Source organism: Stegodyphus dumicola, chromosome 3 (assembly GCF_044657685.1).
Source record: "Stegodyphus dumicola isolate Sdum_Otavi_A_Nest chromosome 3, ASM4465768v1".
In the NCBI taxonomy this organism is placed as follows: Eukaryota; Metazoa; Arthropoda; class Arachnida; order Araneae; family Eresidae; genus Stegodyphus; species Stegodyphus dumicola.
In genome coordinates, this window is record NC_140770.1 from 9001072 (window position 1) to 9023005 (window position 21934).

The window sequence follows — 21934 nt, forward strand, 5'->3', positions numbered from 1 at the left end:
TACTTTTCGAAATTAAAATTTTCTTTTAATAGCCAATTTTTATCAACCCCTTTTATCAGAGTTCTGTTTAAGTCTAGTTACGTTTAGAGAGAACAGAGCATTCAAAGCTATATTGTGATGCGAAACTGCACAAATTATATCTAAATTTTTTTCGTTCAACCGCAATTATTCTCCATTCAGGCAAACTGTAATCTGCCAAATGTATGGGCGAATGCTTCAGATAAAGGGGGAAAAGGGAAGAAACGATGGAAAGAAAGACATTGTTCATTATGATGTGAGTCAACATCGTTTGTCCAATCAGTTCCCGATTCTGTCAGGCTTCGCTCAGACGAGGGCTTTGTGGCTTATTGCGTAAAAGTCATTAAGTTCGTTTTAACACTTGTGTAATAGGATTTAAGCCGTAGAAAGTAAAGTTGAGCCGTTTATAGAAAGTAAAGTTGAGCATGCGTAATTAAGCAGCTGACTCAGCAACGACGCCGACAGACTGTCAGTTAATGTTTGCTTTGCTGTGAATGGTCGGTTCTTGTAACAAATTGGCATAAAATTGTAAAGTTAGAACATTCAGGGAAAATTCCTCAACCAGTTTTTGTGACGTAGTAAGGTCTAGAGTAATGAAGCTCGGCTATGCTTCTTACGACCACAGAGCTCTCGTTTGAATGAAGCCTGACACAATATTCTCCACGAACGTACGCACGTATGATGCGATAGTTAATGCAATTATTTTCTAATAATGTGGTAAATGTAAAAAATGATATTTAGAGTAAATTATAGACTATTTTCTTGTCAGCTGACCAGAAACCGATTATTAAGCTATTATTTATCTGTCTTCGCTTATGAGTTCTCCCAACTCCACATATTAACTGTTAGCAATGTAGAGTGTCTTGCGCTGCAAAGCCAGATAGTTTTAAGCATGCATTTTCATCACTCAGATCATCGATCAATGAATATTTCCTGATGTTTGATTCATTTCTTAATATATCTTTAACGTCTGTGATTAAGCTTACCAAGATTTCGCCTGTACAAATTTGTGCCACCTGATGTGTCCTAAATTCTACTACTATGTGTCCTCAACTCTACGGGTCCTAAATTCTGCTGCATTGTGCCTTGAATTATCTCATTATTGAAAATGATCGCCAAACTTAACCACCATTTGGCGACCATTTTCAAGAATGAGATATATATATAGCTGGTCCCTGTATAGCTAATTGATACTGTAATCGAATAATTGTAATTGATTCTTATTGTAACTGTAACTTCATCCGGCCCCTATATGTTACGCTAACCGTATGCGAATTCCAGTAATTTCGAGACACGAAAGATACTAGAGATTTCTCAGCGGCCGGAGCAAAACTATATAAGACCAGAGAGAGAGTATCAGCTCTCATCACCAATGGAAGTGAATTCCTAGCCCAAGCTTCGGATTGGCTCCCGTAACCACTTGGCTGCCCTGAAATTCAAGTACTCAGGATGAAGCTCCAGGAACCTGGCTCCTCATTATGCCTCACTGGATTGGACTCTAAAAATCATGTGACCCGTGCATTCTCTCGCCACTACGAACTTTCTGCTATTATTTGCCTGATGACATCGTCACGAAGTGTACTCTTCACGGTAACTCATGATTACCCCCTTCTCCTTCGTCACCACTCCTCCGCTCTCGCGAATCTCCATCGCCATAGATGTGCCAAAATCAAATGCCGGTTTGTGGCAGTATTTTCAATTGAGCTGATAACATCGCTCTCCGAGCGATAATTCAGGAAATATTCAATATTGATATTGGTTGGATTGGAGGATGACCCGTCAGTGAAAACCTTATGACCAATATATACCGCCTGATATTGGTATTGGTATTAGCTCTCATCGTTTAGAAACGGGCTGAGATTTTTTCGAGCTCCGCTTAAGTGTCGGTGAAAATGTCAAGATTGCTTGAACGCCCAGCTAGCTTGTGGATTTCCTAGAAGACGTCCATGGTAAGCATTATTTCTTTTATCAGAGGATGCCAACATCTTAGTTTACTGAGTTAGGTTCGGCCATCATTGATAACGGAGACGGTTGCTATTGAGGAGAATAAGATTGTAGAAGCTAAAGTTTTTTTAGAGAAAATACGTCAGATTAAGGATTTCTAATCTAACGCGAGCTAAAATTCATCTGGAAAATCAAATTGAGGAAGTCAATAAATTAGGAAACCTAAATGAGCATCTTAACAGAATAAAATAGTACTTAGAATGCGCAACAATTTTATTAAATAATAATGCTAAACAGAGAACGAATTCGGAAGCTAACAAAAAATGAAATAGCACAAAAAACAACAGAAATCCGCTATAACAGACAGTAATGGATTCACAACACGGAGGATTACACACAAAAGAACTCTCTCTAAACCAGAAATCATAGAACCAGCCCAAAGAACAAATTCTCAGACCTAAACCCCGAACAAACGGATAAGAGGTGTGTGACAATCAAGGAGAATTTCTCCACCCAAAAGAAAACCGTTAAGCACATTCCCCACCTAGTCTTGGCTGACTTCAACGCGGACTAAGAAGTACTAAAGGAAGGAATTGAAGGTTTAGGTATACAAAAAATAAAAGTAAACCTTAAGGGTGATACTCTTAACATCAGGATATACGGAATCGAATATTATCGTGAAATTACACACATGCTTCAGGAACGTGAAATCCCTTTCCACCGTAAAAGCTGTCATAAAGGAACTACCACGCAATAGTAATATAGCACTTCTGCAAAAAGAACTCACCGAAAAAGGATCTCACAATTAAAAAATCTGGAGTAGACAGCATGCTTCCTGGACTTTGAAAATGCGTTCGACCGTGCTTCGCAAACGGTGTCATCCCCAAAATTTCAAATTTCCTTCTTCGAACAGTTTCATTCTACTAATACTTTCTTACTTAAAAAGATGTGTGTGGCGGCACTCTCTCTGCGAAGACCATCCACTGCGGTGTTCTCAAAGCTTTTTAACATATTAAACGACTTTCCCAACCTTCTCAATGCAAGTATTTTAAATTATGCATATGACACCGTTATTGTCACATAGTTCATGAATCCCCAAAATGCAACAAACAACCAGCAATTGCAAGTAAACACAGTCTCTAAATGGTGCAAGATGTGGAAAATTAGCTTAAACACTTCCAAGTGCTGTGTGGTGCTATATCGATGGTACAAGGCTACAACGAGAGTTAATACTGAAATAAAAATAGTTAATGAAGTTCTGCCAGTGGCAAGTTCTTATAAATACTTAGGAATCATAATTGAACAAAAACTCACATTCAAGGAGCATACAAATGGTGTAATTAATCCTGCAAATTCCACCTTCATGGCAATCTGTGGCTTAATTGGATGTAAATCAAAATTAAGTTAGGCCCGGTGGCGCAGTGGCTAGCGCATCGCGCAGCAGCACCACAGGTTTGGGGTTCGATTCCCGGGCTGGGCAAAGGTCGACTCAACCTTTCATCCCTTGATTTCCATCACTTGGGTCGATAAAATGAGTACCAAGTTCGCTTGAGGACTAAACACAGGGGTTCCTGAGACCAAGCTGACCACTTGTTCAGGGCATATGCTTACGCACCCCGGGGCCCACGGTCAAGAAAGCAGATTTCGGGCACTGCAGGCCTTGGCCCATTAGGGCTGTTACGCCACTGAGTTTAGTTTAGTTCAAAATTAAGTATCTGGACAAAAAGAAGTCCCTACCTCACCCTAATTAGGCCCATTATCCTCTATGCAATCCCAGCCTGGGCTACCGCAAACAAAAAAAGACAAAAAATTACTGTATTACAAAACAAGATCCTCAGAGCGATAGCAAATGCACCATGGCTTGTGAGAAATTCAATCGTCTATGAAGAACTTAAAATTAAACCTATTTATGATACAGTTCTAATTACGGCTCACAACTTCTTCGAAAGTACTAAAAACATTCTTCGTACTCAGCAGTAAAGGAATTAACAAATTACGACCCAAGAATTGAAAATAGGTCAAAAAGCATATAATACATCATGACTCGCGTTGGGAGTAAAATATAAATAATTTTAATGTGTTATTGTGTTAAGTGTATATCTGGCAAAAGCAGGTTAAATAGACTTTGCGTGACAACTACTTTTGAGTTACTATGATTTACTTTATTTGATTAATAATTTTATCTATTAATTATATGTGCATTATGCTAATTAACACCAACGCCAATAACAATAATTACTGGACTGAGAATCTACTTGAATCACATGACCTCCCACAACCAATAGCAAAAGAAACCCGACATAGAAAAATTTATCAAGAGAATGTTATTTGTGTTGTCTTGGATTTTCAACTGCACGGAAAAGTATGGAATCTGCTATTAGTAAATGACAAAACGGCTTTAGGATTTTGTTAAAAATTGCATATTAATAATTTAATAACTTCGTCAATACAAGTTCAACATTCGTCGACAGTCACGTGATCCTGAATTCATGTATGAAAATGGAACTTCGAAAAATTAACGAATCTTACGCATTCTAGTGCCGTAAATAATTCTCATTTAGTAAATTATTCAACTTAAATTGACTTATGGACATTTACTAGGGCCTTTCTCATAATAATCATGACATTTTCGCCTTCGGGTGACAATGCAAATCCACTTTATTACAAATTACCGTGAATGGTACAGGGCAAATACCACAAATACAAATTAAAACTATAGGTATCTACATACCAGAAGTAAAAAAAAAAAAAAAAAGAAAAGAAAAAGAAAAGAAAAAGAAAAAAAAAAACTGAAATGTTTCAGATTTTAAATTACGTCCAAAGGGGCGTTTTTTAACATTTTGTGTGTTACCTTTCTTTATTAAATATCATGTTCCTCGCACTTAAACCATAAGATCCAGTGCAACAGCAATATCGCAAAATAGTTTTAAAACGAGCCTATCTTTAGAATTTCCGATACAGAGACTCACGCGCTGGAGATATAAATGTTTTTTCTGCACAACGTTGCCATTGCTCGCTTTGAAATCCTTGAGTTTGTTAATCAAAAATTCGTCAAAGTTTTAAAAAATAGGAAATCGATCATAAAACAAATTTCAAATTTCAAATTTGGTCTTCCACATGCTCATATTCGTTGGAGGATTACGTTATTCAAAATTCGATGACTCTATGTACCGTTATTTTATGACAATGTGAGAAATACATTTACGCAGATTTTCATTATTTAATTTCTTCAAATATAATGCAGGACTCTAACATTTTATGGCAACAGTTTGAAAAGTGAACCGACATTTATCCGTCCGACGCAAAATGCCAAAACGAAACTAATAGTCCTTCGGGATTCAAATCCCTTTGGACTAAAAATAATCCGTGATCAGACATCAGTTTCTCAATTCATAGCTGACTTTGAAGTATTGAGATATATCTCCGTGTAAGCTTCGCTCTTTAGATGCATTTTGCGCTGTTTGAAATGTCACTGCTGACTGTGCTATGTGATACTGAGAAGAGTTGTACAAGTATTTGTTGTGGAAAGTTCCAAAACTGTAAAGTATTCCTTTTCCAAAAGAAACACTTTACCGTTCTGGAATAAATAAATTTTATCAAGCTATCTTCGGTTCTGTGCGCGTTCAATTTATTACGAACACGTACTAATATTACAATATTAATATTACAAAGCGCATTCAAAATAATAGCAAACAAAACTGAAATATATATGAAACTTGATAATTTATTGATTTAACAACTGAAATATACATGAATTTGTAAATAAAATCTGAGCCAAGTTATGAATTTACATGAAGAATAAAACTTTAACGTTTAATAGGAGTTATTGGCATATTTAATTCAAAAACATCTTATTTTGATGTAGATTTTATAATACTTCCAAATTTTGGTCTTCAATAAACATATTATTTAATAGACGTGATTTTGTATAATATTTATGAATACATAATTAATATACAATTTGAATAATTACAGAGGCATAAATACTCATAATAAAAGTATTTTACAATATTTACATTTTTTAAAATTAGTTTTTAATTAGCCAAATGGAACGAAATAAGAATTTAGAAGTGGTATAGCAAAAATCTCATGAATCATGTATGAAAATGAAATAACAAAAGGAATGCGGTGAAACTGGGCTGTTGGAATTTTATCACGCAGAGTGAAAAGTAGAGGTGAATATCGGCTGACCATATATTCCGTTTCGAAAGGGACGAGAGTATTTTTAAATGACAATTTCGTTCCTTTTTTCATTATGCCTAAAAATATGGGTACTATTTTGTTTTGAAGGCCGTAAGAAAATTGCCGCGAAAATGTATACGCAAAAGCGCCAAATCTAGCAAACGCCCCCATTTAACAGCGCGCCAAATCTAGCGTACGCATTGATTTCAGATTGCTTAAGTTTATATAGTTCTATATTTCTTAAGGCGCCATTGAAATACTAGTTTAATTTTTAAATCCTTTTTTTGATTTTAAATCCTTTTTTTTTTTTTTTTTTTTTTTTTTTTTTTTTTTTTTTTTTTAAATTTTAAATCCTTTTTTGATATCCTATGGATTTAAGAATTTGGGAATTGACTATGACGAAAAGTCGGTAATAGAATTTTGGGCAAAGTGCAGAATCACCCACTGCTTGACGCGTTTATAAGAATTGCACATACTCGGTATCCATGTGCACATAGACCTATTTTCACTTAAAAAAAAAATCCTAGAATTGCACAAAAATGGCACTGCGCACACCCTTGCCTTTATCTATGTACACATCGACCTATTTTCACTTAAAAAGTAAAAGAAAATTGACAAAATTCCAATTGTATTTATCCTTGTAAAAAGCGGCAAACAAATAACTGAGCGATTCTGCACTTTACGAGAATATTTTCAAAGAAAAGGCATCGTTTATTATAGAAAATTATGTTCGAACAACTAACGAGATGAAATTATGCTTTAGCGATAAGTCGGTAGCGAAATAGCAATGCAGGCATCCATTCGGTTATGTTTAGCAATTTTTGTATAAATTATAATAATGATCTGAAATAGGTATTGACTCTTATGCTTCCATTCAGTCATGTTTAGCCTTTTTCATATAAATTTAATAATAAAAAAGTATTATATGAAATTAACCTTTCATCTAAATTAAAACATCAATCTTAGTTATTTACTACTATACTTCCTTTCTTGCCGCAATTATTAGGGTTGCCGTAATTCTTTTTGGCAGCATTGGCATCAACAATGATTTGGCTATTTTTTACGGCCCTCAAAACCGAATAGTACCAAAATATGCTATCATTAGACAATCATAAATAATTATTCATAACTTGTAATTATTTATGATATATCACGGGAAAGGATAATTATTGAATAGAGATATTCGGTTAATACTGATATTTGAAATATTTTCAGAATAAAAAAAAGTTATAATACAACTCAATATATGATTATGCACTAAGACAATAAAAAATTTAGACCTGTATCTTATCGCTTGGCAGGTTTAGTTGAAGTTTTTCTAGGCTTCTGGATCGTTTGCAGGAATGCGTTATCTTATGCATTAAGAAAATTAAATTTTGATACAATTTTTGTTCTATGAAGTATGCGGAAATTATGACAGGTTCAGACATACTGTAAAAGAAAACATGTTAATAATGTAAGCGGTTCGTTACATATTTCTTATTTATTTATTAGATGGCTTATTAACTTTTATTTATTAGAACAAAATATCATTATTTTATTATAATAATTCGTATAATTATAATAAAATACTGTATTAAAATGTAGTAATTCCCTTTCATTAATCATTTATAGAATTAATTAATTGTATTAATATTTATTAAATTCTTCATATTTAAAAATTAACAAAATATATGAATGTTAATTAAATCTTAATTCATTTGATATTATATTATATTATAATAATATTTTATATTAAATAAATTGCAGTTTATTTTTTAAATGGCTTATTAAATTTATTAAGCCATTTATTTCATATATAGCGCCACTGAAACACAGTTTTTAAATATGAAAATAAATAAAAAGTGATTAAGAATATATACATGGAAAGGGTTCCATTAAGTAATTTTAATATGTTGTTAAATCCTTAATTCCATTAAATTTAAATTCTTACCAATTTTCCAAAGCAGGGCGATCCCTGCTTTTATAAATTATTCAGGCGTACAAATCATGAATTTTGCTCAGCTCGGCTAAAAAAAAAAATGGTAATTCGATTTGATTTATAGTCAATATCATAATGATTTTAATTAATTAGTTAATAGCATATTCTAATCTATAAATGGTGCTCTAATTGCATTATTGATACATTGCAAAACTTTAACCTGCAAACTTTAATGCAATATTAGTTACTATTATTTTACTAGCGTAATTAAAGAAAATGCGAAGAGAAAAAAATATATGTGGAGTGGACGCACTCAGCTGATCATTCTTTACTAATGTTTAACAATGTTTTGACATCGTGCGCAGTGAAGTTTTTGATTCGCTTAATCTTATCGCCAAGTCTCAAAATATCTATATGACTTTCAAGTTAGATTTATTCTCTATTTTTTAAATCTCCCATTCTCATTCCAATGTAATTCATACAGCATCCCTATAAGGAAAAAAAAAAAAAAAAAAAGAGAGAGAGAGAGAAGATAATATTCAAGAGAATTCATATTCAAATTACGGTAAAGATTTAAATTTAAGTAAATATCATTCTTCAAAAGAGGTAGATTAGGACATTTCATCATCGTTGACTGTTCATGGTAGAAATATGGGTATTTACGTATCGTCGCAACCATCTTATTAGAAATCGCCAAATTTTCAGTTTGCGCCAAACTCTGGCAACCCTGCACAAAACCAATCTTCTGGCAATCATACTTATAACCATGCAGGCAGGAAGTCAGAAGCTCTTTCTTACCTCCATGCTTATAACAATTCTTCGTCAACCAAGTCGCCATTTTCTTACGCGTTTTTTTAATTCAAACCATTTTCATACGTTTTGGCCTTATTATCAATTTTAAAATAAGCGCTTGTAGAATTTGGAAGTAACGGAAAAAACTGCGATGAATTTTCTGGAAATGGAAAGCGCCATTATTTGGCCATAAAATTGCTAAAAAGAAGAATGTTTTGAATTTGTTTTTAAGAGAACCACGAAATTTCCGCCGAAACAAAAGAAATAAAATCCAATTTGTAAGTAGCTGTTGATTGAATTTTGGAATAAATACCTAATTACAGTGTATTTAATAAGTAATTTTTACTTTTCAGTAACTTATACATATAGGAAAGGGAAGTAATGTTTTCGCTTCAAACATTCTACAGGGAGTTTGACTAGTTAAAAGTTTAGCACATTTTAAAATTCTATATTTTTCAATCAATAAGCACAAATTACGACCCTACAATAGTTTGGATTACATTAACAATGACATATGTCCGTATCTCTGTGTGTATGTGGGTGGGAAGATTATTTCGTCCAGGATGACTCTTATAGCAAAGTTCTGAAAATTTCTGTTCATCGTATTTAAGCTTTCCGCATTTATGTAAAGAGCTGATTAGATTTTGATTAAAATTGGGCAACAGAAAGTGACACTTTCTTTAAGACCACAACAATTTTAATGAAAAGCTATATTAAAATAAAATCGAAAGCTTTTCAATTTTAGTATTTCAGACTTTTATATCGATGGGAACAACATACTAGATTTTGGCTAAAATGGATAAACTGAAAGTGAAACAGTGTTTTTAAACCGAACAGATTTTCGTGAAAAAATATCAGAATATAATCCAAAACATCTGAAATTTGGTATTTAAAAACACATATGATTGACAATAGCATATTAAATTTTGACTATACATGGTAAACTAGAATTGGTCATTTACTTGGCACTATTAACATATTTTTGTGAAAAAATATAGAATCACTAAAATAAGAGTTTTGTAGATATATTTGCGAAATGGTTTTTAAAATGCAATTCAATTTAATACACAAGTAACGTTAAAAACAGGAAAACCTCTATATCAATTAATAACATCTATAGGATCTGTCACACATAGGCTCCTTTAATTTCACCTGTATTGTGTTCATCTGATCGTAAAATATGGAAAGAATTTTATTTATTTCTAGAGGCACCCTATTACACTTCGCTTTTTCCTGAATTGTGCATTTAAAGCATATGATTTCAAACGAAAAATCTGCATAAAATATACGTAAGGAGTAACCATTCTTTCTTACCAGAGATGATAAATCTTTAATTCATATTGGCAAAATTGGAAATTTCATATCATTGCTGGTTGCTACATTGTTTTTAAAGTAGGTCTTTTTTTAAATTCACTTAAAACTCGTTGCTGTTTAAAACACAGAATTGGTGGGGGGTTCGCCACATCAAAATCTTTTGCAGTTGAACAATTACTTTAACTTTTTTTTACCGGTAAAACAAATCTTCAAATTGCGGCAAAATTGTTGCATATAAATTAGCATAGTAAGTTTAATGATAGTGTATCATTAAACATTTTCTAACATTTCTCTTTGATGAATCCTCGTCCCCCTCGTGCTGCGTCCCGCTTTTGTGTGAAGGAAATATGGTCAGCCTGGGCTTATATAATATTCTTCCTTAGGCTAAATATTCTTTCTATATAATTATTATTATTATTTAATTTGTTTAGTATGCTAGCTCTGTTTTTCCACCATAGGTCCGAAACAGAATTTCAAGAAACAGGTGTATTGGATGAAAACTGCACCCATTGCTATGATGGCAAACATAAAAAGGTTTAACTCTCGACTGCGATATCGGTTCTTCTTTAACCAGTTTAAAACTTCACCTGTGTCTGTCAGATTACCTAGAAGAAAACATTAAAATTTTTAAAATACGATTTTTTTCCCATCAAGAATTAAATACATGAACAAAGAAAAACAACTGAACAATATAGAGGGTTTGTTAAGGTTCTTTTACATGCTCTGGCTGAGCTCGCAATCTACTCTTGGACTCTTGTTAACATTTTATTGTCTTTAGCTTTATTATTAAACACCGCTTTCTTCGTACTTACGCCACACAAAATGAAATAGCGAAATCGCAAAATACACCGCTGACCATTAAAGCTGCAACACCAGGAAGGAATGATCTGACGAACGTCAAAAATGACATAAAAGGAAGAAGCTGGTATATGCCAATGATTAGTAAAGGGTGGCCCAGAAGTCACTTTACATTTTGAAAATTAAATAACTTTTTCTTAAATGACTGTATTTAATTAATTCTTTTTTATTTTTTGCTTATTCACATGTCCATTCAAATGGAAATGAGCTTCATCTCCCATGATCAACTTGTGAATAAACTCATTGTCATTTCTTGCAGTTCTCTGAAACCTGACAGCATAATTTACTCGTTTCTGAAAGTCTGCTGGTTTTAAAGATTGCACTAATTGAACCTTGAAAACGCGTCACTAAGTTCCTTATTGCAGACCTACTAGGGGGATGTCGAACATTAAAATGGCGCATATAACGATCTTTGCGTTGCAACAATTGACCGTCCATTTTTAAAGTAAAATTCAATTATCTTCACTCGTTGTTCTGTTGTAAACTTATTCATGCCAAAAATTTCCAGGGATTATATTTTTTAATTCTGAAAAGAGAAAAAGAAATATATTAATAGAAAAAAAGTTATTTAATTTTCAAAATGTAAAGTGACTTCTGGGCCACCCTATATTTCAGCGCATTTAGAAGACGATGGAGGGAGAAACGACATATGAAGCACTGCATAAAAGAAAAGTTGTGTGGTGGATTTCTCCTTCGGAAAGCGCTTTGTAAAGTCGAAGTTTGCTCAGAATATCGTGTTATATCTCGAATAACAAGAAGGAATGCTTACTAGCAAATGTCGGAATTCGATAGCGGCAGGATCGTTGCCTATATTATCGTTCTGCGATATCGTCCGTCGCACTGGTCGACATCCAACCACTGTAAAGCGAATATGGAATCAATGGGTTGCTGAAGGTCATACTGAACGGCATGCAGAATCTCAACGCCCGAGATCCTATGACCGACGCTCGAGAGGACAGACATATTGTGAGGTCAGCCCTGCAAGACGGTAAAACCACATAACGAGGTATTAGTCAGGAAATGGGTATCTTTGCAACACGCCCAGTATCTGCTCGTACGGTGAGTCGACGTTTGCAGCAGCATCGACTATGAGCAAGGCGACCACTACTTCGGCTTCCCTTGACAAAGCAGCCTAGGGAGAGACGACGACTGCGGTGCGCCGAAACAAAGAAAGTCTATGTAAAGAAAGAAAGGCTCCATAGACGTAATGTAAACCAGTTTGTCTTCTACGCCGCTAGAAAGAAGAGGGACAATTCGCCAAGGGATTTGGCGACGGAACCTGTTGGCGAGAATTTTCCCCTTTGTGATGTACCTGCCCGAGATTTTTTGTACAGGAAATTGAGGAACACAGGTTAAGATGAATCGTTCTTTGACTTTTCGCGATAATTTAAACTCGAATTTTCGTGCTTTACTAGTTGAACTTGTATTATCCATATCGCAGTTTGATGTCTGATTTTATATCTATCAATATGTAGAGAAGAAAATGGAGTAACACAGCTTTAAACTCTTGATAAACGTGACCGTCGAGCCTGTTCGAACTTCGACATCAGCTTCGAGCTTTGGCGCTTTTTGGCGACAGATATTTCACGCATGCGCAGTTGTGTCCCTTTCCGTTCGGAGCTTTCCTTCTTAAAAATACATATTCTTTGGCCGAAAGACAAAGCTGGATATAGGAGTGGCACATTGTCGTCTTTCCAGACGAGTCCCGGTTCTGCATGCAGTATCCTGATTGGCCGTATACGTGTCTGGAGTGTCCGAGGAGACCGCACGTCGCTTGTTTGCATTCGATATCGGCATAGGGGCCCTACACCTGGTCTGGTGGTTTGGGCAGCCATTGGGTACACGATACGCACATCTCTACTTCGGGTAGATGGTAATTTGGAAGCAAATAAGTACGTTTCTGACATCTCTCGTCCAATGGTTGTGCCCTATCTTCAAAGCCCCCAAATGCCACGTTCCGACAAGGTAATGTAAGACCACATGTTGCACGTTGTGTTCCGACCTACCTCGATACATAGGGTATTCGACTGCTGGCCTGGCATGTACGGTCTCCAGATCTGTCACCCATTGAAACAATTATCTCCTCACATGTGGTTGGAATGAGTTGTAAGCTCCAATAAGTAAACTAATATGTAAACTAACTGCCAAGCTAAACTAATTTGCGTTGATTTAGCTTTAAATAGAAGGTCTTTTACACCCTTCCAAAGTTTCATTTGTTACTTATCGATAATTCACTGCCAGTCTATTTAAAGTTTGGTTACAATTTATGATACCACAGAAAATTACTAAACTTCATAAACGACTTAATTATAATCAATAATGGCTATAAACTATGACTAAATAATGATAAAAAAATCCCCCAAATCATTCTTTTACTAATAAACTAATTATAATAAGCAATGACTATCAATAACTAAAAAATAATGTAAGTAATGATTATAAACAACTAACTAGAAATAAACTACTACTAATAAGTACTGAATATAAAAAAATTATGACTAATAGTATAAATAATGATTAATAAAGGACTATGAATACTAAGAATCTTATGCATGTACATAAATATGTATGTATTATGTTCTTTGCAGTTTACATTATGGACAAATGACGGTGCCTAGAGCCGCCGAAGTTTTAAACAAAAGTAGATCTTCACCCGAACATGGACACCACGAAGATTGAAATTGTTTCCAATTTATTTAACATTTTTACGAATTTAATGAATTTTTGCAGCGATCTGAAAGTGAGCAGTGACAATACCACTGGAAATAAAGCAAATTGATCCCCAAAGCGCAGACAAAATACCATTGACAAAACTACTATACCATTTTGACTATACCATTGACAAAATACCATTTGACAAAATGCTTGATATTGTTACGAAATATACAGGCGCGGTAAGATGGTTTCCCCGCAAAGCAATTTTAGGGTTGCCATAAAATGGCAAGGGAAGTCATGGTTGCCACATTTGGCGACAAAATTGGCGATATACATGGACGAATGGAGATGCTCCAGAAGGTTCTTAACGGTTCAGCCCAGAATGTTCTCGAACACAAGCCGAAAGCTATATAAACCCTGCTGGTCCGCAGTCAGTTAGTGTGTATGCCTTGTCTAGTGAGCTGATAGTCAGTCATTGAGCGAGTGTCTCGAAGTCTAGCGCCGAGTTGGTCGTCGAGTGCATCGAGAGAGTCTTTTAGTGCGTCGCGTGGAGAGTCTCGAGAGTACATGGAGTTCCGAGAACGACCAAGCAGAGTTGGGAGGTGTACTCCGGTCCTTTGCAGTGAAGCTGTCTCCGCCGTTATTGCCTGACAGTGTGAAGGTTGTATCGCTGAACGTGTCAGCGTGTTTATAACAGTTCGACGACTGTAAAAGTGATTTTGGAGCTATATGATTAATATTGATAAATAAAGTGTGTTTCGATACTTCATCAAGTGTCGTCGTTATTCACTCCAAATCTACGAACCCCGTACGAACGTGAAGGAAGAAAATAACGTAACAATATTAATCTTAACGCCTTTATCAACAAACACCGCTATTTAAAACCAACGTGTTGCCACTACCGGGAGTAAAATGCTTTTATCTTTCAACCATTCGATAAAACCTAAAGCGTATATTTAATCTGCCTATTACTGATTTACAAAACAGGCGATTTAAAAGCAATGTACGCAATTCTTAAGAATAGTTTTCCTACTTTTTAATCTGATTAATTTAAATAAAAATTTGATGTGGACACCCCATGACTTCCTTGTACGCCTATTAAATTATGCACATTATTTGCTGTACTTCCTTTAAATTTATTTCTTCCGATTATTCTAAACTTAATTCACGATGCCTCAAGGTAAATTGAAAACGACATCAAAAATTGCAAATTTTGAAGTTGACTATCCTAATTCGTCTTGGGAGTCAAACTTTTTGCAGTTTTACTTTTTCATATCGAGTATAAAACTTTCCGATATATAAGTGTACTATATATAAGATACTGTATCCCGGTATATATTTCCCAAATATATAACGGGACACAGCATTCAAAGTTACATTTCGTTATTTGCCTAAAATTATTTTCTTTTTTAAATCTGAAACTGCCAAAAACATTAATATTTTTGTCACGCAAAACACTGTCTGTCTATTGTTTATATAATACTGCTTGTCACTGTCACACCTATTTTTGTCACCGTTATTTGTCTGTAAATTTTTGTCACCGTTATCTGTCTGCTATTCGTTATTTGTCTGTAATTGGATGTATATGGCTATGACCAACGACTGCGAAAATAAAGGCCAGGTAAGGATTTTTAAGTCGGATAAGTGGGTGAGTGCGCGTGTATATGCATACATTGTTACCTGTGTACGGGTTCATAATGAATTGAAAACACACAGAACCGATGATAGCTTGATAAATTTATTTACCAAAAGAAACAGTTTATAGTTCCGGAATTTTCACAAAATTACTCTGCAGCTCTTCGCAGCATCACAGAGAACACTCAGTAGTTACCACTTCAAACTACTAAGAACGTTAAACACAACGCAATGCAAAACTCATCTAAAGAGCGAGACTCCCACGGAGATCTTTATATGCTCAAAAGTCAACTCTAAACTGAAAAAACGAAAACTGATGCTCTGTGCAGTCTTATGCAGTTTTCCGCCCTGGCGGCCGGAAAATCTCTAGCACATTCCTTTTCTCGAAATTGCTGGAAAGCGTATACGTTTAAAGTTACATATAAGGGACGGCTAGGTTTGCAATTATATATACGGATCAATTACAGTGGTAGAGGGATCGGACTAAATTGTCGTTAAATGGTCACCATATTTGGTGACTTTTGGCGATTTTTCGCCAATTCAGCGAGACAGCCCCAATTTGTTGAGTTTTGTTGAAGCAGTTCATGATACATTAATAACAAAATTCGTGATTTAAAATTTAAAAACTGTGCAGAATTTTACTGCGCAGTTTAAACTAAAAACATTAAAAACTGCGCAGAACAACATTTAAAAAAAATTAAAAAAAGAGACACAAATTTCAATAAAAATGTATTACAAATAAAAAAATTACAATGAAATAAGCAATATTCCTTAATACAAATATTAAATATCTTAATAAATAAATTAAAAAACTCCCTGTTGCTTTCTCTCGACAAACGTCCAGTATCCCAGAGAAGCATTAAATTTAAAAACTGCACAGAATGATCGCCCTCATTTTTCCCGAGTGGCAACAGTGCTGATTTTCAACAGTCAGCAGTCCAGTATAAAAAGCAATGAATGAAGAACTCTTGCCCAAATCACATTTTTAAAAGAATGAAACTATTCAAAATGATGTGATTTCATCAAAAAAGATAAAATTAAAAAAAAATCTGATTCGAATTTTGAAAAAATCGCTACTATTTCACTTTCTGTATTTTTCTAGGCTGTCTAGATGCACCTATGTACCAAATTTCGTAGCCCTGGGTCTATTAGCTTACGCGCAGCACGAACGAAAGACACATAGACAGACTCTTTCTTTTATTATATATACAGAAGAGACTGTATTAAGCCCTTGAAAAGCTCTGTTTGAAATTAAACAAAAGGTGGTTAAAAGTTTCTTAGTATTACTTCTTTTTTTTTTTTTTTTTTTTTTTAATTTTTAGTTTAATTAGTTATACCCGTTGTAGCATTTTTCTACCTTTAATAACAATTTGACGGATTGGTTTATATCTCAGGATTTAAAAAAAAAAAAAAAAAAAAAAAAAAAAATTCACTTCCAGTTAGCAAAGTACAATTTATTTACCCTACACATTTTTCCTCAAACAGGACAATCTATTAGACGCCACGAAAGAAAGAGTCAAAATGGATCTGGGAACAGACGAAATGGATATTTCCGTTAAAATCTGAAATTTCTCGCAATCGTAGTACTTCCTTTATGTCGTACAAGGAAATAAAAATGCATTTAAGTTACGAGATGTCTAATAAGAAATAGTAATTATTTTTATAAAATGGCACTAACTGGACTCGCTTAAATCATTATATATTTTTTACGCTTTATGACAAATGTTTTAAGCGGTTAATGAAGTGAAAACGTCTAAATACAAAAATAAGAATTCTTTTATATTGTTGCGTTCTGCGGGTTCGTGGATTTGGAATGATTGATAACAACACTTGATGAAGAATCAAAGCACAATTTATTCGCCAGTATTTATTTCACAGGAGAGTTCCAAAGACCCGTTAGCAATCGTCGAAAAACTGATAAACACGCGGAAACAATCAACAACATAGCCTTCAGGTGACGAGAGTTTGACGGCAAAACACTAAATACAGCTCCCGACTCGGCGATTGCTCTCGGAGCTCAAGACACTCAAGATCAATTAAAATATCTGAGATCAATTAAAATGTCTGAGAAGATTTGCGTTTTAGGACGATGTTGCAGTCACATAACTTCCTTCACGATAAAATTCACGATACACTCAAGATAGACTCGACGATGCCTTGCATTCCGCGTACAGGCAGGCTTTATAAAGTTTTTTGGCCTGATTTCGAGAACATTCTGGAAAATTCGTTCCCCAGAAAGTTCTCGCTCCGTCTATGGCATATCGCCAAATGGCCGATTTTGCGCCAACTCTGGCAACCATGCCTTTCCCTGTCATTTTCTGGCAACCCTATACCGGCTTTGTGAGGAAGCTGTCTTATCGCGGCTGAGCGTTTCGTAACAATTTTAATCGCATATTTCTATGATCTTATCTAATCTTTCATAAATTAATTGCAATTCAACTTGAAAATGCATTCATTTAAAGTAGAGTTTCATTCTTCAGGAGAATGAAAAACATTCTGAGTGCACGCTGAAGGAGTTGCCTGTCGCTGGATGTATATTTAGAAAATCATCAACGAAAAAGTTGTCTAATGACGGTTATATTTCTGTATTTTTCTAGGCTGTCTTAGAGGTGCAATTCTTCCGCGATGAATGAATAGAATTCATGTAATAAACACTTGAAAGAGATGCCAGCAGACGTTGAAAATTAGAGATAATAACTTCCATAATTTCACGTGTCTTACAATCAAAGAAATATTTGTTCTTCCAACTTTATGTAAGCACTTTTAGTTGTTTATATTTTATTGCTGCTGTTAGCCTAACCCCCAAGAGCTAGTAATCTGAAACCCAAAATAATATAGATTAATTGAAATCAGATTTTTAAAAAAGATTTTGGTTTAAAATAATTTTTTTTTTCTTAAATTTAAATGTTGGAATTATTTAAAACCAGATTTTTTTTTTAGAGTTTTGGTTTGGAATTTACAATTTTTGTTTAGAATTAAAAATTTTCAACGAAACCCATTGATTGCACCAGACACGCTGATGACGATGTATCATCATCACGGGATCATAATTTCTGTCTTTTTACTTCCTTGTACAAAGTAAAAAGGAAGCATTATAATCGCGAAACGTTTCAGGCAGCATATTTCAACGGAAATATCCATTTTGCCTGCTATCGAATACAATTTAACGGTGTTTTCGCGTGACATGTGTACGTAAGGACAGAGTAAAGGATTTTTTTTCCACCAAACGACTTATAAAACTGATTTAAATGAATTCTGAAGAGAATTTTTCGTGGCGACTGTACATACGTACGTACGTTTCTCGCAAAACTCAAAAACGAGTAACCTCAGAGCGTTGAAATTTTGTATATAGGACTGCTATAACATGTAGATGTGCATCTCCCATTTTGGTTACAATCGGCCGCATCAAAAGTATATAAATAAATATATGTATATATGTATATATCTACTCTGTTACTCTGCTCAGTACCCCAATACGTAAGATCCCCAATACGTAAGGACATGAGTAATGTAAGCAACACTTACTAAAAGAGAAATCAGAGGGATAAAAAGAAGCTTTATTGAAAACGTAGCATGGAGCGCAATGCGACTGAAGGCCGAAACATCCCTGTGATGGGTGTTCAGCAAGAAACATCCGGTCTTTAATAGGGGATATGATCTCCCCTGACTGCTAGGCAGGTTTCACAGCATCTGCCCATGCTGAGAATGAGGGTGTCAATGAGTTGTTGAGGCATTGCTGCCCATTCGTCTTGCAGCGCCAATCGAAGCTCCGGAATCGTTACTGGTGGTACGGTACGAGCTGCCAAGCGTCTGCCTAGAAAATCCCATACATGCTCGATGGGATTGAGATCCGGAGATCATGCCGGCCAATCCATACGTTCAATATCCTCACTCTCTAAGAGCTGTTCGGCAGCTACTGTGCGATGACATGGTGCATTGTCGTCCATGAAAAGGAACTGCGGACCCACAGCGCCTCTAAAAAGACACACACATGGAAGAAGAATCTCGTTACAATAAGGGTCCCGTTGACTGAACTTGCGTCGAAGATGTGAAGGTCTATACGACTACCAAGCATGATGCCTCCCCAAACGAGAACACCGCCACCTCCATACCTGTCCTTTTCAATGATGTTCGAGGGATGATTGCGGCTTCCCCGATCTCTCCAGATGAGTGTGCGATAGAATCGCTACTCAGACTGAATCTGCTCTCATCTGTAAAGAGTACTCGTCCCCATTCATTGTCTCTCCAATTCCAGTGTTCCCGGCACCACAGAGAACGCCTTCTCCGATGGGCAGGCGTTAGAGGTACACACCGTACAGGGCGTCGTGCAAACAGACCACCACCGTGCAGTCTTCTGGCCACGGTAAAACGCGATATCGGTCGTCCAGTCGCCTGTGTCGTGTGTCTAGCGATTTCTCCCGCTGTCTGCCGCCTGTTTCTTTTGGCCTGTAAGGCAATATACCGGTCATCTGCGGGTGTGGTTCCTCGTGGACGACCACTACTAAACCCCCGGATAGCTGTTCCTGTAGTTTGAAATTGTCTCCAAAGTCGTGAAACGATGCTGTGAGCAATTCCGAACTCTGCAGCCACACTTGTCACACTGCGGCCTTCCTCCAACTTCCCAATGATTCGACCTCGGGTAAAAGCATCCAGATGTCGTCTAACAGACTGATTATTCGCCATTTCTCGCTGAGCCAGCAACTCGGTGTGATTTTAACTGCTATACGGCGTGCAATGTCTTTGCCAGAAATACTGATCTTACACCGACAACATGCTTTATACTACTCAGACACTCCTCCATTACGTCTACCTGCATATCTGCGCATGTGCTACCGTACATCACCTTACTTAATCTCCTGATTGCTCTTTCTGTCCGCTCTGTCTCTTCGTTCAGCTGATATGCTAATTTTTCGACTTCGTCCTTAATTTTTGCCCTCCAGTGTATTATACAATAGATACTACAATTTGTACACGATTTTACTAAAAGTATTTACACGTATACGAAATTCGTAACAATATATAGATTTGTTATCTGTACCTATATGTATACTTACCTGTAGTTCCAGTGGCAGAGCAGGTCATGAATAATTGTTGTATCTGTACTTATTAACCGCCATTTATTAATAACCTACAGCTAGTAACTACATCTATCTATATCTGTATCGATTAATTTATATCTATTTTCATCTATATCTGGGTGCATCGCTTAATCCATATCTACCTATATCTGCCTCTACCTATTAATAACCTATATCTAATAACCCATATCTGTTAAGCTGAAGTCCATAATAACCTACATTTATTAATCTATATCTATTAATAACCTATATCTGTTCAGCTATATCTATTACTAACCTATAACTATTAACCTATTTTTTTATAACATATATATCTATTAATATCTGTAAACGTTTATGCTATATCAATCTGCATCACTGTCACAATCTGTATGACTCTCAGTGATTATAGCTGAAATGGGATTATTTATATAACATTATTATTTATAAAGGTCACTTCGACAAAAGTTGCTTTCTTCAAGTTAAAAACTGTATTTAAAATGGCGACTACTTTTGAGGGTACGGGCACATTTAGGAGATTTCGCCAAGAAGAACCATCCTAAAGGTACGGCACTTCCATGGAAGTTGCTTTCTTCAAGTTGTGAACTCAGCTTCATAAGGATGTGGTGACTAGTCACTGAAACAAACACATTTGCACAGGTGTCCCGGGCTCTTGATGAAGGTTGCATCGTTCGTGGTGTAAAATGAACTTCACAAAAGCGGCGGCACCCCTTACATCTTGACGAGCGTTGGCAAACTTGCATAAGTTTCCGGAACTTTCGTTCCATCTGTTCACCTAGATCTTCACAGGAACGTCCCGGAATCTCCACAATGGCTGTATTCTTCGTGGACGTCGAAAGGGTGCCAGGCTGATTCATATCTTGATGAAAAATGGTTAATTTACAAAAGCTGTCACCATCTCTATTCAAGTCCGCGACTGTTCAATTTATTTTATATTGCTAGGGAAAAAAGGTGGGAAAATCGGATGTAACGAATTCCGTGGTCTTCTTTCTATTTTCTCCAGAATTTCTGCAAATTTTACCGAAAAAAATGAATAATCTTTAAAATGTTCCATGTTTAGAATGTTAGGAGTAAAACTGGCCACGAAGGAATTACGGAAGCCTAAAAAGTATTTCATGAAAAAGGTAAAAATTCAGTCATGTAATTCATCATGTCAGCCGTTTATGATAATATCGACTGAAAAGTGGATATAGTCCTTGTGATACTGTAGAGTCATAAAGAATTTTTGAAGCAGATGCGAAAAATGAGCAATGCCCTCGCCAGAACTCGAACCTGGACCTATCGAGTACGCGCTGCGTGTGTTAACCGTTACACCACGAAGACATGCTTGAAAGAGAGAGAAAATGCCTTCTAATATAATACCATCGTTTCAAAAACTATGATTTTATATAAAAAATATTCGTAACGGTGAAGTACTAGTATACAGTGGTGGCCAAAATTGTGGACACTTTTGGAAATTTTTATGTTTTTGAACTTTGTATGCTTATAGAAAACGTTACGTTTCACAAAATGAAAACTTGTATATATCATTTTAAAG

At 35.5% G+C, this 21934-nt stretch overlaps 1 protein-coding gene across 1 annotated transcript in view; it reads right to left on the minus strand.

The window, feature by feature from the left end:
- Window positions 1-5666: 5666 nt before the first annotated feature.
- The window catches only part of LOC118197552 (uncharacterized), a 214945-nt gene continuing 198677 nt past the window's right edge, over window positions 5667-21934 (minus strand). The window contains exon 33 of the mRNA XM_085812555.1: window positions 5667-10776. Coding sequence (XP_085668681.1) covers window positions 10607-10776 — 170 coding nt within the window. The 3' untranslated portion in view covers window positions 5667-10606. The remainder of the gene's footprint in view (window positions 10777-21934) is intronic.